This window comes from Pteropus alecto, unplaced genomic scaffold, assembly GCF_000325575.1.
Source record: "Pteropus alecto unplaced genomic scaffold, ASM32557v1 scaffold5, whole genome shotgun sequence".
In the NCBI taxonomy this organism is placed as follows: domain Eukaryota; kingdom Metazoa; phylum Chordata; class Mammalia; order Chiroptera; family Pteropodidae; genus Pteropus; species Pteropus alecto.
The window spans coordinates 30,377,239-30,394,310 of record NW_006441953.1 but is presented as its reverse complement, the minus strand read 5'-3'; the positions used below and the strand labels follow the sequence as shown (position 1 = coordinate 30,394,310).

The window sequence follows — 17,072 nt, the reverse complement described above, 5'->3', positions numbered from 1 at the left end:
TAATCATGTGAGTGATCATCTAAATCAGGACCTAAAATTACATATGACTAGCTTTAAAAACTGCTAAGCTGAATTTCATTTTCTTACTATATTTTGAATTTTCTCAACCCAATTTATTTTGTAGATAATTAAATACCTAAACATTCTATATTCCTAATTAAAGTTTTACTTTATAGCACACTCATTCACTTATGCTTCCTGGAATTTAGAGTGTCTATTATGCAGATATTAAATCTCAGCTTTTGAATTTTTCTAACTGTTCATAATTTGTCCTAATCTCCACCTACTCTTTAATATTAACTGCGAGTTTAAAAACCATTTTAGCAATACAGATGTTATGTAAGGAAGCTATTTTCACATTCAGTGACTGTCATAGGGGTATACTAATTACTTACAGCAGTACCCAGCAGTTGCCAAATATCAAATGTAGGTTAACTGAGCTTTCGGCTTCTAAATTCAGGATTTCCTGAATTTGTAATCAATGAACTACCTGAAAAAAAAAATGTAAATATGCGACATAAAAGGTCCATGAAAGCTAAGGTCAAGATTACATTATCAGGTTTTTCCTAATACACAGTGAAGTGATACGTACTCTATCAGCCTCAAAGATTGATGATGGACACAAGGCAACCTAACCTGCATGCTTGAGGTCTACTGTCTAGGAAGACTGCCTTATAGAACAGATTACGATCTAGCTCAAAACCTGTTGGAATCTTAGATTCCATGCTGTCTATAGCTACGAATCAAAAAACCGTGTTTTTCGGGAGGTGGGGGGCGGATTCCATGTTGTCAGGTTGTAAGAACAAAATCCTTCTATCAGTTATCCACACAAAAGATTTAACTGTTCACTTTGAGGGGTAAGAAACATACAATGCTGTGAAACAGTAGCTAAGTTTAGTTTCTCACATTAGCCTTCTAAAGGAAGTACCCCCAAGCCACTTTTATGCCACTCCTGAAATCGTATGAGCAATGTTTATTTTCAAACAAACAGAAAAGAAATATGTAAAGTCCTTTTCAGAAGGCAAGCTTTTCCAGTAAATTTAAAATGTTTATTAATATTTAAATTATAAACCGAATGCTGTCAGATATAGACATGTATGGTACGCATGGATTCAGATTGTAAGGTCATACTTTCAATACAACCTCAGAATTCACTGCAAAAAATCAATACATTTTCTTAGAAGTTGTATCATTTCTGAGTGGAAAGTTTAATACAATGTTAAATAATTTACCACCCATCCTAAGAGTAGGGTATAGAAAATTGAATCACCATTAGGATCGAATAACAAGGCTTTGAAGATTCAGTAGTTTTTCTTAAGAGTATGTGGATATATAAATCTTGAAAAGGTAATACTGGTTTCTGAGCTCTAAAAAAAAATTCCATAAAAATAACAGTTCGGCCACAGCGCAGTTATGTGCATTCGATTTGCTTCCCGATCGCTCCCACCAAGCAGCTTTCAGGTTAGAATTGGAAGACATAGAAAATCATAAACCCTACGTGAAATAATGAAGACAGTGAGAAATAGAATGTGCAAATAATAAACTTTAAAATTCCATACTCCAACATCATGTCTATTAACTGGATCGTCAACTGATTTAATTAACACTCGAAATAATCTCAGATCGCAGCATCCTCTAGCAGTGTTGTCCGGCCGACTCAGATCTGAGGTCTTTCGCTGCAACAGGGGAAGTGGTCCTCGGTCCGAAACAGGACAGGGGGTTCGTAGCGGGTTTGCTGGGACCTGCTGGAGGGCGCCTTGTTGAAGATGGAGGGCACGTGAATTGTGTGCAGCAATTTTCTGAATGTACTGGGGAAGGCCCCCAGCTCGGCCTCCGCCCTGGCGACCTGCTCCTCCAACCTGGCCACACTGGCGCCGATCATCCCCACGAAGGCCTCGAGTCTGTCAATCTTGCTGTAGACCTGCCGCATCTCGGTGGCCTTCGCGTAAATGCGAGGCATGCCCTCGCTGACGACGTGGGAGGAGTCCCCGCGCAGCATGTCCAGCATGCCCACGAACTCGTCCACCCTGGTGAGGAGATCCTCCAGGCTCGCGTCCAGGGCCTCGACCTCGGGCCGCGCCGCAGCCCCGGGCAGCAGGCAGGCGGTGTAGCTTGCGGCGGCGCGGCGCAGCAGCGGCAGGTCGCCGCCCGGCACGCCCAGCTCCGGGCCCTCGTCCTCCCACGGCCCCGAGGCGCTGCTGTGGCTCTGCGACACGTTACCGCTGTCCCCGCTCCAGGCGGCGCTCTGGGGCTCGGCCTCCTCCGCTGATCCCTCGCGAGACAGCCCGCCACCCAGGAGGAGACCCTCCATGGCCCGCGACGCCCGGGGCCGCGAGACCGCTTCCGGCCTCCGCGCTCGCGCACGCACACGCACAGCACGCACGACCCTGCTTCCGGCCTCCGCGCACGCGCACGCACAGCATGCACGAACCTGCGGCCGGCCTTTGCGCACGCGCACGCCCCTGCCTGTGGCCTCCGCGCGCTCACGCTCACGCACGCGCGCTGCGGTTCCTGCGCGCTAGCCCCTAGAATTACAAGCCTTTTTAAAAATGAAGGTATACCAGGAATATGATAAAGTGCATACATCGTAAGTGCACACATCGATTATTTTTTCACATGCCCATACACCCATGTAGCCTCCATACAGATCGAGATAAAGAACACGTCCAGGACCCAGGAAGGGTTCCCTCCTGTCCCGTTTCTTCTTGCTATTTATAGTAACATAGAAGTGATGAGAGAGTGAATGGAGGGAACTTAGAAAACAGAAGAAAACAATGTAAAATCCTATTTACACGAAATCTCAGAAAAATCGAAGGTGGTGGCTCAGATTAAGGATGTGCCTCACAGACCCTCTCGAACAAACAATAGGGTCTCAAAGGAGCTTAGCACTTGTCCCTTGGCATTATCAGTAGAGGCCCAAGATGGACCCGGACTTATCTCAAAGGGGTTTGGAGGTGGGGCACTGTCTAATGGAGTGAATCCCGATGGAATTCATAGGAAACCTACAAAGTTTTAAAGATAATTATATCAGAAGAAACACTGCAGCTTAGACTAGAAGGGACAGAGACGGTAAAAAATGAAAGGCCTTTTGGATGCCCCGCCCCCCAAAGTTTTACAAGCATGAAGCAAACTCAGAAAAGTACTCATCTGCAAACAGATGCTACCTTTCATGAAAAAGGAAGTATGACTCAAAGGGTGGAACCAAGAGCCATGGAGAATCATTCCTAGACCTTGAGACTGGGTTGCAGAATTGCCATGGACCAGTGCTGCCTTTGTGCCTCCCATTCCCCACCTAACAGTTAACCTATGCCTGCTCCCAATTGTGTATATTGGATGTGTGTGGGCAACTAACTTGTCTTTTTAATTTCAAAGTTCTATGAATCAAGAAGAACTAGTCTAGGGGCTAGATTTAAGGGACTACACTCATGGAGCCTTATCTATGTTTGACTTAATTTAGATGGCAAAATTCTGACTTGGGGTTGATACTACAATAGAATGTACCTTTGGGGACCTTGGGTGGGGGTGAGTGTGGTTTGCATGTTGGAAGAACATGAATCATTAGTGGCCAGAGAGCCGACCGTGGTAGCTAGCCTTCAAGATGACCCCCGATGATCTCTGCCTCCGGCTGTCCACACCCTTGGGTACTGAGTGTGTACTAGACATAGTAACTCGTTCATAATAAATAGAAAAAGGCAGAAGTGATGGCGTGTGACTTAGAGATTAGGCCATAAGAGGAGGCGTGTCATCTCTTTTTCTCAAACCTTTTGCTCTGTGGAAAACCTGCTTCCATCTTGTGAATATCCCTATGGAGAAAACCACATAGCAAAGAACCAAGGCCCTTTACTAACGGCTAGTGAAAAACATCCTCCTCCTTCCAACAACCATATGAGTAAGCCATCTTGGAAGTGGATCCTCCAGCCCCATTCAAGCCCAGAGGTGACTGCAGCCCCAGCTGACATCTCGACTGCAACGTTATTAAATATCCTGATCTGAAACTATGAGAGATGATAACTATATGTTGTTTTAAGCTGCTAAATTATGTTGAAAACTTAAACACCAGTGTGGCCGTTTTCGGAGTCAGGAAGTAATTAAGGTTAAATGAAGTTAGGACGCTGATCTGATAGGATTAGTGTCCTTATAAGAAGAGACACTGGAGCTCACACTCACTCACTCACTCCCCGCCCACTCCTGCCTGTACACAAAGAAGAGGTCACGTGAGGACTGCAGCAAGAATGTGGCCATCTACACACACATCGGGAAGGGAGATTGCACCAGAAGCTGGATTTGCTGGCACCTCGATCATGGATTTCTAGCCTCCAGAACAAGGTGCCATCAAATCCAGTTGGGGGGCGGGGTGTATAAGCCACCCTCCCTGTGGTATTTTGTAGTGGCAGTCTGAGCAGTCTGAGACACCTGTCAAGAATGTAGGAGAGTTCCAGATGTCCCAAGTCTTCCCCGACACTTGATGTTATCAATGCCTTCCATTTTGGCCATTCCAGTGGAGGTACGGTGCTATCTCATTGTAGTTTTCATGTGCATTTCCCTGTTGAATCACGAAGTTGAGCACCTTTTTATTTATTTACTGGCCATTTGTCTATTTCCTTTTGTGAAGTGCCAGCTCAAGCCTTTTGTCCATTTTTAAACTGAGTTATTTTGTCTTATTCTTATTGATATGTAGGAGTTCTCAATACTCTGAATATGAGTCCTTTGTCAGATATACCTATTGAAAATATCTCCTCCCTCTTTGTGGCTTACCTTTTTCAGTCTCTTAATGGTATACTTTGATGAACGGAAGTTCACGATATTAATAAAGTCCTATTTATCAAACTAGGAAGTTTTTGAGAGTGAAAGGAGATGCTATTAACAATCACATCAAGACGTGGGTGGAAGATCTTGGGTGAACCATGTCGTATGATTATTACGGACCATAGAGATCATATTAGGTTCATTAGGGATATGTCCAATGGCCACCCTACGGGTATAGGTGGAAATCGAGACCCAGAGAGATGCGTTCAAGTTAACCAACTTGTCCAAGGCCACTGTAATCTCTCTGTAAGATGAAGGAGCAGAGCTATGTTGTGTGGCATACTGTCTGGTGTACGTTGTGTAACCCGTCGGGTGACTTTACTTAGACAATCTAGCTGACCTAAGTCACGAAAGAATTCGACGAAGGAATGATGGAGTATGCTTCGCTACTGTGGTACTGTCACCCTACAAGGATTTCAGAGTGTCACATCAAGGAGACAATCTCCAAAGAGCCTTGGGAGGCTGGAGAAAGGAGAAGGCATCCTCGGGGCTCAAAAAGTCCCTTCTAGTTCATCAGGGCAGTGGACCCGACAGGGGTTTGAGGTCAAAATCAAGCGTGTAATAAGTGTTCATTTGCTTTGAAAAACAAAGACCTAAAAAGCCTTTTTTAAAAAATAATTTTTTTGTTTAGATGACCGACACCCCACGTGTGTTAATAAAAGAACAATAAATGAGTTTCTTTTGAAATGGATATTCTTCCTTGAGTGTCCTCATCATCAAAGGGGAGTGAACTGGTTGCAGTCCAGGCTCTCAATACGCCTCCAACTGTGAGGGAGAACTGTTTATGGAGGGCGCTGTGGGGTTAAGATGACAGCGTGCTCACTTCTTAGCAGAAACCAATTTCAGGGGCACCCTCAGAGCCCCTGCTTTTAGGCAGGTGAAGTCTGTTCAGTCACTCAGTCAGTGGGACTATAATACGCTTCATATCTTGTCTGAGGCACTAGGAATGGAAAGGTGAGATGGATTAGGAGGAGGTGGGCCGGAAGCGGGAATGAGTAATTACGAGATAGTGTGCTGAGCACTGCGTGGGGGAGTCTGGGAAAGCTCCCTCCCTGGTCCTCTCTCTCAAATGTTTAGTCTCAGGGTGTTCCATCGTTCTTCTGATCTACCTTGCTCCCGCTTCTTTACGAACTCTCACACCTGCTTCGGCAAGGTCTGACTGTCTGAGCCCAGCCTCCCCGCAGCCTCGGCGTGTGGATTCCCCACACACTCCACTTCCTGGGCCAAGCCACAGAGAGTGTGGAGACTTGGGTGAGCCCAGGGCTGCAGTTTGCCAGGGATTTCAATTCCTAAAAAGTGTATGCGTGTGTGCGTGCGTGCGTGTGCATGCGTGCGTGTGTGTACAGTGAATTCTTGTTATTTAAAGTCATGATAAACACTGAAATAGCAGACACTGAATGATTGCCCCTAGGAGAAGTGCAAGGTTAGGTTCCCGCCAGCCTCTGGCCACATAACTTTGGCTTCTGTGTGTTTCCGTTTAAAGACGCATTATTTAATATGTATTGTTGATTCATTAACATTAAACTCATGGCCAACAGCACTGTAACTCAGGCCTCAACAAAGCTTATCTAACACACGTTTTCACTATGAGGCACATCACAGCCTTCTTGTGCTTTGGAACACAAACACATATATATGCACGTATTTACCATAGATGTGTGTGTCTATATAAATATATGCACATACTGATGAATATCCCCGAGTTCTGTCCATCGGGAGGGGCTGGGAGCAGGGACACCCAACAGCAATGAGCACACCTAGCTCTCAGATCTTGGCTTCTAAATCTCGTTTTCCACTGAAAGAAGCAAAGGCTGCTGGGAGAAATGTGCAATTCTGGAGCCAGGGCAGGGGAAGTGTAAGATGTATCTGGACATCTTGCTGTGACAGGAAGCAAGGAAAAGTTTAAAAAACGTTGGGTATATGTCAAAAGGACACAGCTCGAATGGGCTCTCACTGACCAATCAGGGACAATTTGATCATCAGAACAAATAATGATAGCAACAATTACAACCCATTGAATAATATGGGAAACCATGAGTTCACATAAATATGAATACACGAATAAATTAAATGCTTGACGAGGAACAGAATATTTACATAGTTTCAAAGAACCTCCCGACAAAATGCTCATTCGTTCCAAAGGTGAAAAGAATAACTCCATAGCGAAGAAGCTTTAGATTTGGCTAGTGGGAGCCAAGTCAAGCTGGTTTCTGTGTCCTTTTGAACTATCCGGGTCATTCTTTGAACATGTCCTTACTTTCTGTCACAACAAGATGTTCTAGACACAGCAAGATGCTCCTTTAGCCCTTGAGCCCCAGCTCAAGAACCGGCCATTTCTTCAAATATCGTCTTAATCCTGTGATCAAAGTGGTCATGATCCGTTACGTGACAGAATGAAATCATGTGCCATCTGATAAGATGCAACAAGAAGACCATTACGTCACTTCTGTGATAATTTGCCAGAGATACGTAACTCAGACACAGCCATGAGGAAACATCAGACAAACTCAAATCGAAGGCAATGCTGCAAAATAATGGCCTGCCGTCTTCAAAATGTCAGGACCCACCAGTGGCCAAGGTGAGGAGTGCAGCTCATTGGTGACGAAAAGCCGGGGGTGTGGGACGCCCCGGCGTGGAATAGGTTACCCCACGAGCACCCAGGAGTATGGCAGGATTAGGGGAGAGAGGAAGGAGGGAGGGTCCGAAGTCCGGGGTGAAAGATGATTGGCGAGGGGAGGACAAGAGATGGGGATGAAGAGAGGGTGTCGTCACGGGGCAACAGGTGCTTCAGAGGGGCAGGCTTTTGACAGGAGAAGTGGCCCTGGAAACAGCATTGATGGAAGCCTGTGCTATGTGGAGAGAGGGGTGGCTTGCCTTGACAGGCCCCCGGGGGGAGTGGGCTCGGTCCTCCTGACAGGCAAGGAGCCTGTGGGCAGAGGGCGGGCACGGGCTGATGACAGTCACCCACCCAGTCCCTGCCGGCCGGGGGCAGGTTCGAGGTCTGAGGTTGGAGCTAGAGCTGTTTCTGGGTGGGGAGTGTTACAGGACAGGAAGCTGTGCCAGAGAGCCGCCCCTCCTGGCACACGGGAAGAGCATTGGGTGACTTGGCCTGAATTTAGCCCTGAGTTTAGGGCAGGCCTAGCAGACAGGGCACATGGCTTGCTGTGCTCAGCCAGGAGTTAGTCAGGCCATGGTGGTCCCAGCACCCATGGGCACCCGACCTGAAGAAGGTTAAAATGCAGCATCCTCACTTAGCCAAGGACTATTCAAAATGATAAGCGTCTCTACGCCAGGAATGACCTAATACCTGGGCCCTCCCACGATCACTGCTTGCTTTCTAAAGCGGTTTCATAAAGCCGTGAACATTGGTGACATGCCCAGTCGTTCACTGGTGGCGATTCTAATCTTCAGTTATAACCTATTTCTTCTTTAAGTCTGTTACTGTGTTTTATGGTCTTTGTGGCAGAAAAAGAAAAGAAAATGGTATTGTGCCACTAAAAACATGTTGCCTGTATAAAACGTTTAGAGAGATGGAAGACGGAGGGCCCAGGTTTTGACGAGTGGCTACGTGACCGAATGAATGGACGCATATCCCACGATCCTCCCTCGGGTCCAGGACAGGGTGGCACTCACTTTGTGCGGACGAATGAACGTAAGCAGGGACTGTGCCCCGGGCTATCAGGCCCACGAATGGATTCTTACCCAGTGACCTGTGTCATTCTATCTGCATCTCTCCACTGGGCAGGCGATGAGCATGAGGTGACTTATTAGTGAGTTCTTGGGTGGGGGTGATGGGGAAAGGTGTATGTGTGGTACCGAGGCTTTAAGGAAGTAATCAGTTTCTAAGACCATGGTCCTTTCACAAGCACTTTATTAATCAGAGGGCCATCAGCTCGCTCAGCCCAGAGAAAGAATTGCCACCTGGGCTTTCCAGACATCGGGGGCCTGCTCTCGGTGTCCCCTCAGGAATCTGCGTCTCCAGGGAATCAGCTGTGTCCTGCCTGCTGAAAGTACTTGTGACCGGCAGTCGTGAGCGCAGCCACCAGCACTATGAACTCGCTGAAGTCCACCTCGGAGTCTCCATTGGCGTCCAGGTCCTTGAGCAGCTTGCCCACAGCGTCCTTTTCCTTTCCACTCTACGGGAGACAGAGGGCCAGCCAGGGTCAGTGATGAGGGTGCCAGAGTGGGGCCTCGGCCTCGGCCAAGCGCCGCTGCAGGGCGGAGGGAGGGAACACTCAGTTTGTGCTGCCTCTGCCGACACGTGGGCTCGGTGCCAGAGCCAGCTGTGTGCAGCAAACCCGCACCTGGAAAGACCGGGTCTCTAAGAGGTCGGGAGCTGCCCTAATCTGTGCTATGCAGGCGGGAGGTTTAATTTTACTTTGATGTCTTGGAAGGGATTGTCTTTGGACTCTATGATGCGCAGAGTACCAGGAAACGCACTCGCCCTTCGCTGACCTCGGGCACCTTGGCTTTGTGGGCGTTGCCTCATTAAAACGCTTCGCGTTCCGTTTACTTCACGCCCATCCTGTGTGGGCACTGACCTAGCCGCTTTACATCAACCTCTAGTCCTCACAACTACCAGGCAAGGGAGGTGCGTCACCCTGCGTCACGGATGGAGAAGTATGGCCCAGGGGCGCGAAGGGACCTGCCGGAGTCACGGGGGAGGAGGGGGAGCCTGGGGTTGAGACCAGGCTGGGAGGGAGAGTCCCTGCTCTCCCCCTCTGCTTGGGCACCGGGCATGGACCCAAGGCCCAGGTCATCTTTGAGAGGCAGGGCGGGGGTCTCCGAGTCTGCTCACGTGACAGAGCGAGAGCGCGCCCCGGACAAGAACAAGGACCGCCACAGCGCAGATCCGAAAAGCAGCAGCAGGGGGCGCTGACGACCCAGCCCCGGAGGCGGCAAATTGTATGGTAATCAGGTAGCGCTGTGGCCTCAGGCGGGACCCTGCAGCCCTCAAGAGGGAGGTGCACGAAGTGTGCAAACGCCGGAGGACACCCAGCATTTATGAAGCTCCGCGGGGCTGGGCGTGGAGGAAAGGGCCGCGGTGGGCGCTGCTGAGCGCGGGGCTTCTCCCACTTCCCGGGGCTTCGGCCCGAGGCCCGGCTTGTGGAAGGGCCCGCGCCCCCTGCCTTTGCCGGGTTCCCCCCCTGTGATTCCACGGAACCCAAGTTTGAGAATCCCTGGCTGAGCCGCTGGTTCTCAAAGCGTGCTCCCAGGAGACTGCCGGCCTGGGGCGGCGTGGTCAGCGAGCATCGAAGCTGGAGAATGTTGCTGTAATACTAAGTTCCGAAGTAAACCGCATATAAATTAGAAACTCACATCTACTCTCGCATGGGTAAAGGCTGAAAGGAAGGACAGGGAGGGTCCGTGTGTGTGTGTGTGTGTGTGTGGGGTGGGTTTCTTCTCTCCACAGTTCTATATTTTTACATTTTCTACCACAAACGTTTATAACTGAGAAAAACAATGAATTAAAAAATATATATCTTCACTGCATTCACATCCAGAGAAAGAGGAACATAATGTACTATAAAATACCGAAATGCTCTGTGTCTTGAAGTGATACTTAAGGCTGAAAACTTCAGGGTTCCATTTTCAAGAATCAGTATCAGCAAAGACCCTTAGAGGGCAGGTAGGTGGAGTCTGGTGGGCGCAGGGGGGAAGGAGGGAAGGGGGAAGGGGATGCGGGGGAGGGAAGACGCGCAGGAGATGGGGGAGGGGAAGAGGAAGAGCAGGAGGCAGAAGACGGTGGGCCCTCTGTTTAGCGCCGTGGGGAGGCCGGCTAGGGAGGCTTCAGGCCCAATGGCTCTGGGCAGACAGGGGCCAAGACCGGACCTCCTCCGGTCCCCATTCCTGTCAGTCTCACTGGGTGCCTGGTCATGGGGGGAGGAAGGTGAGCAAGCAGCCCGTGGGGCAAGGGTGTTTGCGGCTAGCAGCCTTGGAGAGGGATAGTTCTGACTTTAGAGATGGCTTTGGATCTGGTCCCAGTGCCCCCCCCCCCACCCCCCCCCCCCGCCACTCAGGTTCCCACCTCACTCCCTGCCACCAGGTCCCTGTAGAGAAAGAACCCACCGGGGCTCCAACTCAGTTTCAAGGACTGACCTGGCCGCGTCCCCTCCCTGCTCAGAGGTTCCAGAGCCCCAGGCCCTGGGGCAGCAGATCCATCCCTCAGCCTCCGGGGCTGGCCTCCCCTTACTGCTTCTCCACCTGCCCCCTTCCCTTCTCCTTTAGAGCAGGTGCGTCTAGATCTTCTGTCCCTCTGCCTTCCAAGCCACCCCTCCCGGCCCCTCCCCAGTGCGGCCTGGCCCTCTGTGTTCCCTGACCAAGCCGGCCTGCCCCCAGGTGGATCCCCCACCCTGTCACCCAGGACCCTGCACACCACCTGCAGGAAGCCTGGAAGCTCCTTCTCCATGAGCACCTTCAGCTCCCCCTTGGTCAGGGTCTGCTTATTGCCCTCGTCACCCGAGTACCGGGCAAAGACGTCGATGATCATGCCCATGGCGATCTCCAGCTCCGACATGATGCTGGGTCCCGACCGTTGCTCACCGCGGCTGGCTGGCTGGCTGGCTGGCTGAGGAAATGGCCTTCTGTGCGGCCTCTGGGCACTTTATAGGGCCCAGCCTCAAATCGACACAGAGGGTGGGACAATAGGGTGGATTGTTTAGCAAACCCTGCCCCTCCCTGTTCTGCATTGCTCAGTCTGGATGAAACGCTTCCTGGTTCTGTTGTTTGGAAACTTCCTCCAGGCAGGTGGACAGGCCACCATGGGGGGCCCACATTTCACTGTGCTTCCCTGTGTCTCTGGGTTGTCACTGAATTACAATGGTGTCCTCCACCCTGGGGGACAAGTGAGGCTTCTGGGGTAAGCGAGTGCCTGGTGAGTTTGCCGAGTGAGTAATGAATGGGTGGACCTGTCCTCTGACCCCTGTCTGGTGGATATCAGATGGGCCTGGCTCTCAGTGGGTGGACGGAGAAAATGTCTGAGTGAATGAATGTTGGAACGAGGACAGTTAGGCAATTGTCATCCGCTTCTCAAGACACCCTGTGAGTCACAGCTCACACGCCTGGGCCTGCTCCCCGGACCACAGCCGTTACAGGGGTTAGACCTGGTGAAGGCTCGTCTGGGCCTGTGTCTGGAGCACCAGAGTGCAGGGTCTAGGTCAAGTTTGAACCCCGGCCCCTCACTGCCTCTCTCCTCCCCCAGTGGTGGGCACAGCTGGGGGAAGAGTTTGTCACTAGGGAAGGGCACCGACTTGATGGGGGGAGGGGGGAAGGGAAGCAGAGGGGAAGGGGGCGCAGTGGGGTCAAGTGGTGGGGAGAGAAAAATCAGCTACATCCCAGCAGCTTAGCACCAGCCGGGCACTTAACAGGATCAGCTCGACTGACAGCAGCTGATTCTCTCTCAGACATGTCACCTTCCAGGTTTCATGCAAGGAAGGCTCTGTGGGGCCCCGCTGCGGACCCTTTGGGAAGAGCGAAGGGCTAGCTCCGCTCCCTCCCGTGCGGCACTTCCGTCCATGGATGAGATTCGAGGACCCACCAGGCTGACCTTGTCAGCACAGCAGGAGGGGGAGCTCACCCAAGATCCAGACAGAGAGTGTGGAGAGAAGTCAACACGCCCGCCACAGTCAGGAGAGTTTATTAGAAAAGGGGTCACACTCAGAGCGCGGTCTCCTCTCAGGCAGAGGGAGAGGGACGCTGAGAGGGGCCGGGGGTGTTGGGGGAGTCCAGTCTGTCACTCTTTAGTTCCGATTTCCTTTGACATGGACACACAGCGAGGGAGGCGAGGAGTCCGTAGGACACGGAGAGCGAAAGGCCCGCTGGCCGCTCCGGCCGTTAGTCCACAGGTTCCGCACGGTTTTGGCCACGGGGAGTGACTGGCTCGTGGTCCCTGGTTCCCCTGCACAGGTGTGCGGCATGGGCTGTCAGCGATGCCCGCAGAGGCCTCCCTTCGCTCTGCAGACTCCTCCCGGCCTGGCCGCAGGGCTGGGTAGCGCACTGCGTCTCTGATTGTGGCTCGGCTGACACTTTAATTCTCTGCTGTCTCCTCCATTACTCAGAGACAGGGCTGCACTTCCAGGAAAGGGTCACGCTGAGACCTCAGTGTCAGAGGCCCCGTCAGAAGAAAAATGACTCCCGACACTTGTTAAACAGGAGGAAGACTACTCGAGACTATTGCAGTAGGAGTCATTCGTGACTATCGAAATAGGGTAGGAAGGCCAGGCTCAACCCGAACAGGAGCGAGACACTAGGCGTTTGCAGCCAAGGAGCAGAGTGAGGGGGTCGGTGACTGAAAATCACTAGGAGGGAGGATTCTTGCTCGAGGCAGACCAAGGACTTGTACCTGGGAGCGGGGGAGGGGGGAGGCAGGGGACAAGGAGGTCAGTCAGATACCCAGGTGCGGAGTGACTTGGTGATTCTTGCGGGCCGGGCCAGGGGGGCTGGAGACAGGGCCGGCTGCAGGGTGAGGGCTCAGAGGGATCAGGCTAAAGTTTGGTCAGGGAGAAAGTCCATCAGACCCAGAGGACGGCTCCCAGACCGGCTGGCTGGGTGGAGGGACCGAAGATGTCGGGGTGGGGGGCTGAGGCTGCCTCAGCAGTGGCAGCTGCCTCGCCTGGGCCTGGCTGGGCTGGGGGCGGGGCTGACATGTGCCCCGGGAAGGCGCTGCGAAGAGAGGGCTTTGTGGAGCCCGCTGCAGGCCGGGCACAGGGCAGGGGCCGCGTGGGTCTGATCCACGGCGAGGCGCGCTCACAACCTCCATTCCCACGTGTTTGCTAAAAAAGAGGATGCTTTTATCAGAAAAGTTAGTTATGAATGTGTGTTTTTTCCAAACTTTTGTTTTCGGACTTGTTGCAAAAGTCATGCAGGCCCACTCAGAGCCCTCCCTTGTTAGAGATCTTTGTCAGGATTTAAAAAAGAAGTGGTTGGGTCATCACTGTCCCAGCGAACACAGATGGGGGACGACGCCCGGGTACCGGCCTCAGCCGGCAGTCTCCACGTGGGCAGACAACTAACTTCCAGACCAGGTCTCAACTCCATTAAAAATTTAACAGAAATTGCATTCGCTAGAAAGCGTTTCTTCCCAAAAGGAGACTGTGAATTGCTTCGTGCAAAAAAGCCTCTTTCCTCCCTGACAGGTTGGGGTTTTTTTTTTCCCAACCCCCAGGAGTCGCTGGTGCCGGGGTCTCCTTTACAGATTCTGTGGGGTCCTGGGGTAACAGGAGCAACAGCCCAACAGCAGACTAGGAAGCTGCAGGATCTGGGGGGCTGTCACCTTCATGGGCCCAGGCCCCCGGGAGCTGGGAGGGGACTGATACTGGACCACACGCCTGACGGTTCGGAAGGCCGAAACACAGAACGACAGGGTTTGGGGTAAGGAAGGTTTTATTTTCAACCGAGAAGATGGGAACCTTAGTGTTGCCTCAAATCCATCTTGCTGGCTGGACCAGGCCAAGGGGCCTTAAGGGGCTGGGGCGTGGGGGGACAGGTGTGAGGAAGCGCTGGAGGGGCAAGTTTTAGCTGGAGAAGCCTTGGAATTTGGCCATTTATGGTAAAGGGGCATCAGCACCATATCTTCCTGGACAATGGACCCTCAGCTTCGGGAAGGGTTCAGGTGTTTGAGTTCCAGTCACATCCCAGTCCTTAGGCTCCGGAACTTTGGTTTCAAGCGCAGCTGGAGGCCAAAGTTCTCTTCTGTGCTCGCTTTGGCTGCATGAGCCACAGTCCTGGTCTGTTGTCTCTGGAAAACAACTCAGTGTCTTGTCAAACAAAACAGGACCACTCCAAGCCGGTTTTGTGGTCATAGGGTGTCTCCTGCTGGCTCCGGCATGGACGTCCTGGGCGGGCACGGCAAGTGCTTCTGCGCTCAGCACGGATGCCCTGGCCCTGCTCACGCTCCCTCGTAACTAGGAGTTGGTGCTATGTGGCCAGGCAGGACGGAGAGATCAGAGACCTTGCCCTCGACAAGGCCACATGCCTTAGTAGGGCCTTAGGCTCCCCCGAGGTCCTGCTCCCGTCACCCACTGCCTGCTAGCTGACCCAGACAGCTGGGCACTGGGCCCCTCCCATGTCCAGCTCTGACACTGGAACCGGAATAACCGGTTCCCACCACGTTAGGGCAAAGAACCACCGAGCACAAAGGGGCGTGCGCACCACCCAGGAGCCCAGGACGTGCCCTGCCTCTGCCACTGCCCCCGGGATGGACGGGCAGGAAGTGTGTCCTGTGGGTCCGGGCCTGGGGCAGGGCGGGGCGGGGTGGTTCCGGGAGAAGCCGTGTGTGGTGGGGTGGGCGAGGCGAGGCCTGGTGGGAACAGCTCTCTAACTTCCGGAATCCAGGTCAGACGAGGCATCTGAGAGGGACATCTGTGCTCAGCAAACACGACCACAGGCCCCTCATGCGTGGCACAGAGCCTGGCCAGCGCAGGCCCAGACCACGTTGGTGCAGCAAGTTCATAGGTCACCAGGTCCCTGCACTGGGCTGGGGACGAGAGGGGCAGTGCAGGATGCGGAGACTCAGATCCTGACCTCAGGGGGTCCCGGGCCAGAGAGGTGGCCGAGGGAGGGGAGAAGCAGAGGGGAGAAGCAGAGGGCCAAGGATGGAGACTGCAGGGGGAGCGGGGCCCGGAGGAGGCAGCGCTTTGGGATGGGGTACAGCCAAGGCACAGAGGCATGGAGAACGGACACTTTGTGGGGATGGGAAGTTGGGTTGGGCTGGAGAGGGGAGGGCAGAGCCCAGGCAAGGCCCTGCAGGTGGCCTCGTGGGACCTGATACCACGGGCCTGGGCCTTATAGCCGCGGCCGCACGGCAGAACTACTGGGTGGCTTTAAATGCCAGCTGCCCGGGCCCCATCTGCTGCTGACTTCGTCGGCTGGGCTGGCCCAGAGCTCCCCAGGTGACCCCTCTGTGCAGCCAGCTTAGGATCAGCGGTCTGGTCTTCAGCTGTGTTGAACTGCCCTTTTGAGGCCCACTCGGCAGCTGGCCTAAGACTCGGAGGAGGAGGAGGAGGCCGGAGGCAGGGAGGCCAGCGAGGAGGCTGCGCGGGAAGGAGTCCTCCCGGCCATGCCTGGTTCCAGGGTCCTGCAGCCACCTGCCCACCCGGGAGCAGTGGAGGCCCCGGCCGGGAGCGGAAAAGAGAAGGAAGAGGGGCCTCGCCATCTGTGCGACCTCCACGCTTTGCAGAAGGGGAAACTGAGGCACAGGCAGGGACATGAGTGAACCAGCCCTGGCTCGCTGACCCCTCTACTCACTGTACACGGCTCCAGGATCAAACTGGTTTTATCCTTGATAACATCTCAAATATTTGGTGAGGGAGGAGGTGAGGGTTGAGAAATCGAGTTCCTCAGGGACAAGCTGAATGTCAGGGGTCACATACCATGAAGCTGTGACGGCAGGGGCCTCGCCCTGCCCCGGGCACATAGCTGCTGGTGAGCCCGGACCCCGGAGCGGCCATTAGTGAACCTTTCTTCAGGCAAGCATGCTAACCAGCCTCCCTACCCGCTCCTCCCTCCCTGCTCCGGCCGTGGCCGGCCGTCCTTGGAGCTTCGCGGCTGGCACCTGCATAACTCCAGCTCCTGCCTGTGACATCGCATGGCCTCCTTCTCTGTGTGTCTGTGACTCTGTTCGGGACGCCAGCCATACTGGATTAGGCGCCCACTCTACTCCAGCATGACTGCGTCTTAACTCACTCCATCTGCAATGACCCTGCTCCCCAATAAGGTCCCTGAGGTTCTGAGAACATGCATTTTGGGGGAGACACGTGCCTGACCATGAATGCTGACATTGTAGAAAATCTCGGGCTGACTCCACTTTGATTCCTGTCTTTTGCTTGCTGTGTGACACCATGGACAAGTCCTGCAACCTGGGATCATGTTCTATGAATGGTGAAAATAATCGTTACCCCTCAGAGGCACAGAGAGAATTCAAGGGTGGGGAAGATGCAGGATTATCTGTGGCTGAGCACGTAGAGCCCCAGAGGGTGCGGGACCCCCACAGCACTCAGCACGGATTCCCACGCCTCTCCCCTCTCTCCCTTCCGCGGTTCCCGGCTGCCTTCTCTGTGCCAGATGCTCCAACTGTGTCTGGACACTGGGAGTCCATCAGTGACAGGACACTGTCATGCCAGAGGCCCATGGGAGCCCCGAAGAGCGGCTAACCCCGCCCGGAAGGACAGGAAGCATTCTGGAGGAGGTAGGTGGTGCTTAGGATGAGACTTGATTAAAGGGGCTTGTTTAGATGAGGGGTCCCCAAAGGGTGTGGTCCCCACGGCCGC

General features: G+C 53.0%; 2 protein-coding genes across 2 annotated transcripts; both read right to left on the bottom strand.

Moving 5' to 3' along the window:
* Window positions 1–958: 958 nt before the first annotated feature.
* On the bottom strand, window positions 959–2,375 carry BLOC1S4 (biogenesis of lysosomal organelles complex 1 subunit 4). The gene has a single exon (XM_006919009.3). The coding sequence runs from the start codon at window positions 2,309–2,311 to the stop codon at window positions 1,658–1,660; it is 654 nt and encodes a 217-aa protein (XP_006919071.1). The 5' UTR covers window positions 2,312–2,375; the 3' UTR covers window positions 959–1,657.
* A 6,284-nt stretch (window positions 2,376–8,659) lies between these two features.
* On the bottom strand, window positions 8,660–11,636 carry S100P (S100 calcium binding protein P). The gene is made up of 2 exons (XM_006919008.3): window positions 11,186–11,636; window positions 8,660–8,942 (listed from the first exon to the last, which is right to left on the bottom strand). The coding sequence occupies exons 1-2, from the start codon at window positions 11,321–11,323 to the stop codon at window positions 8,793–8,795; spliced, it is 288 nt and encodes a 95-aa protein (XP_006919070.1). The 5' UTR covers window positions 11,324–11,636; the 3' UTR covers window positions 8,660–8,792.
* Between the last annotated feature and the right edge of the window lie 5,436 nt (window positions 11,637–17,072).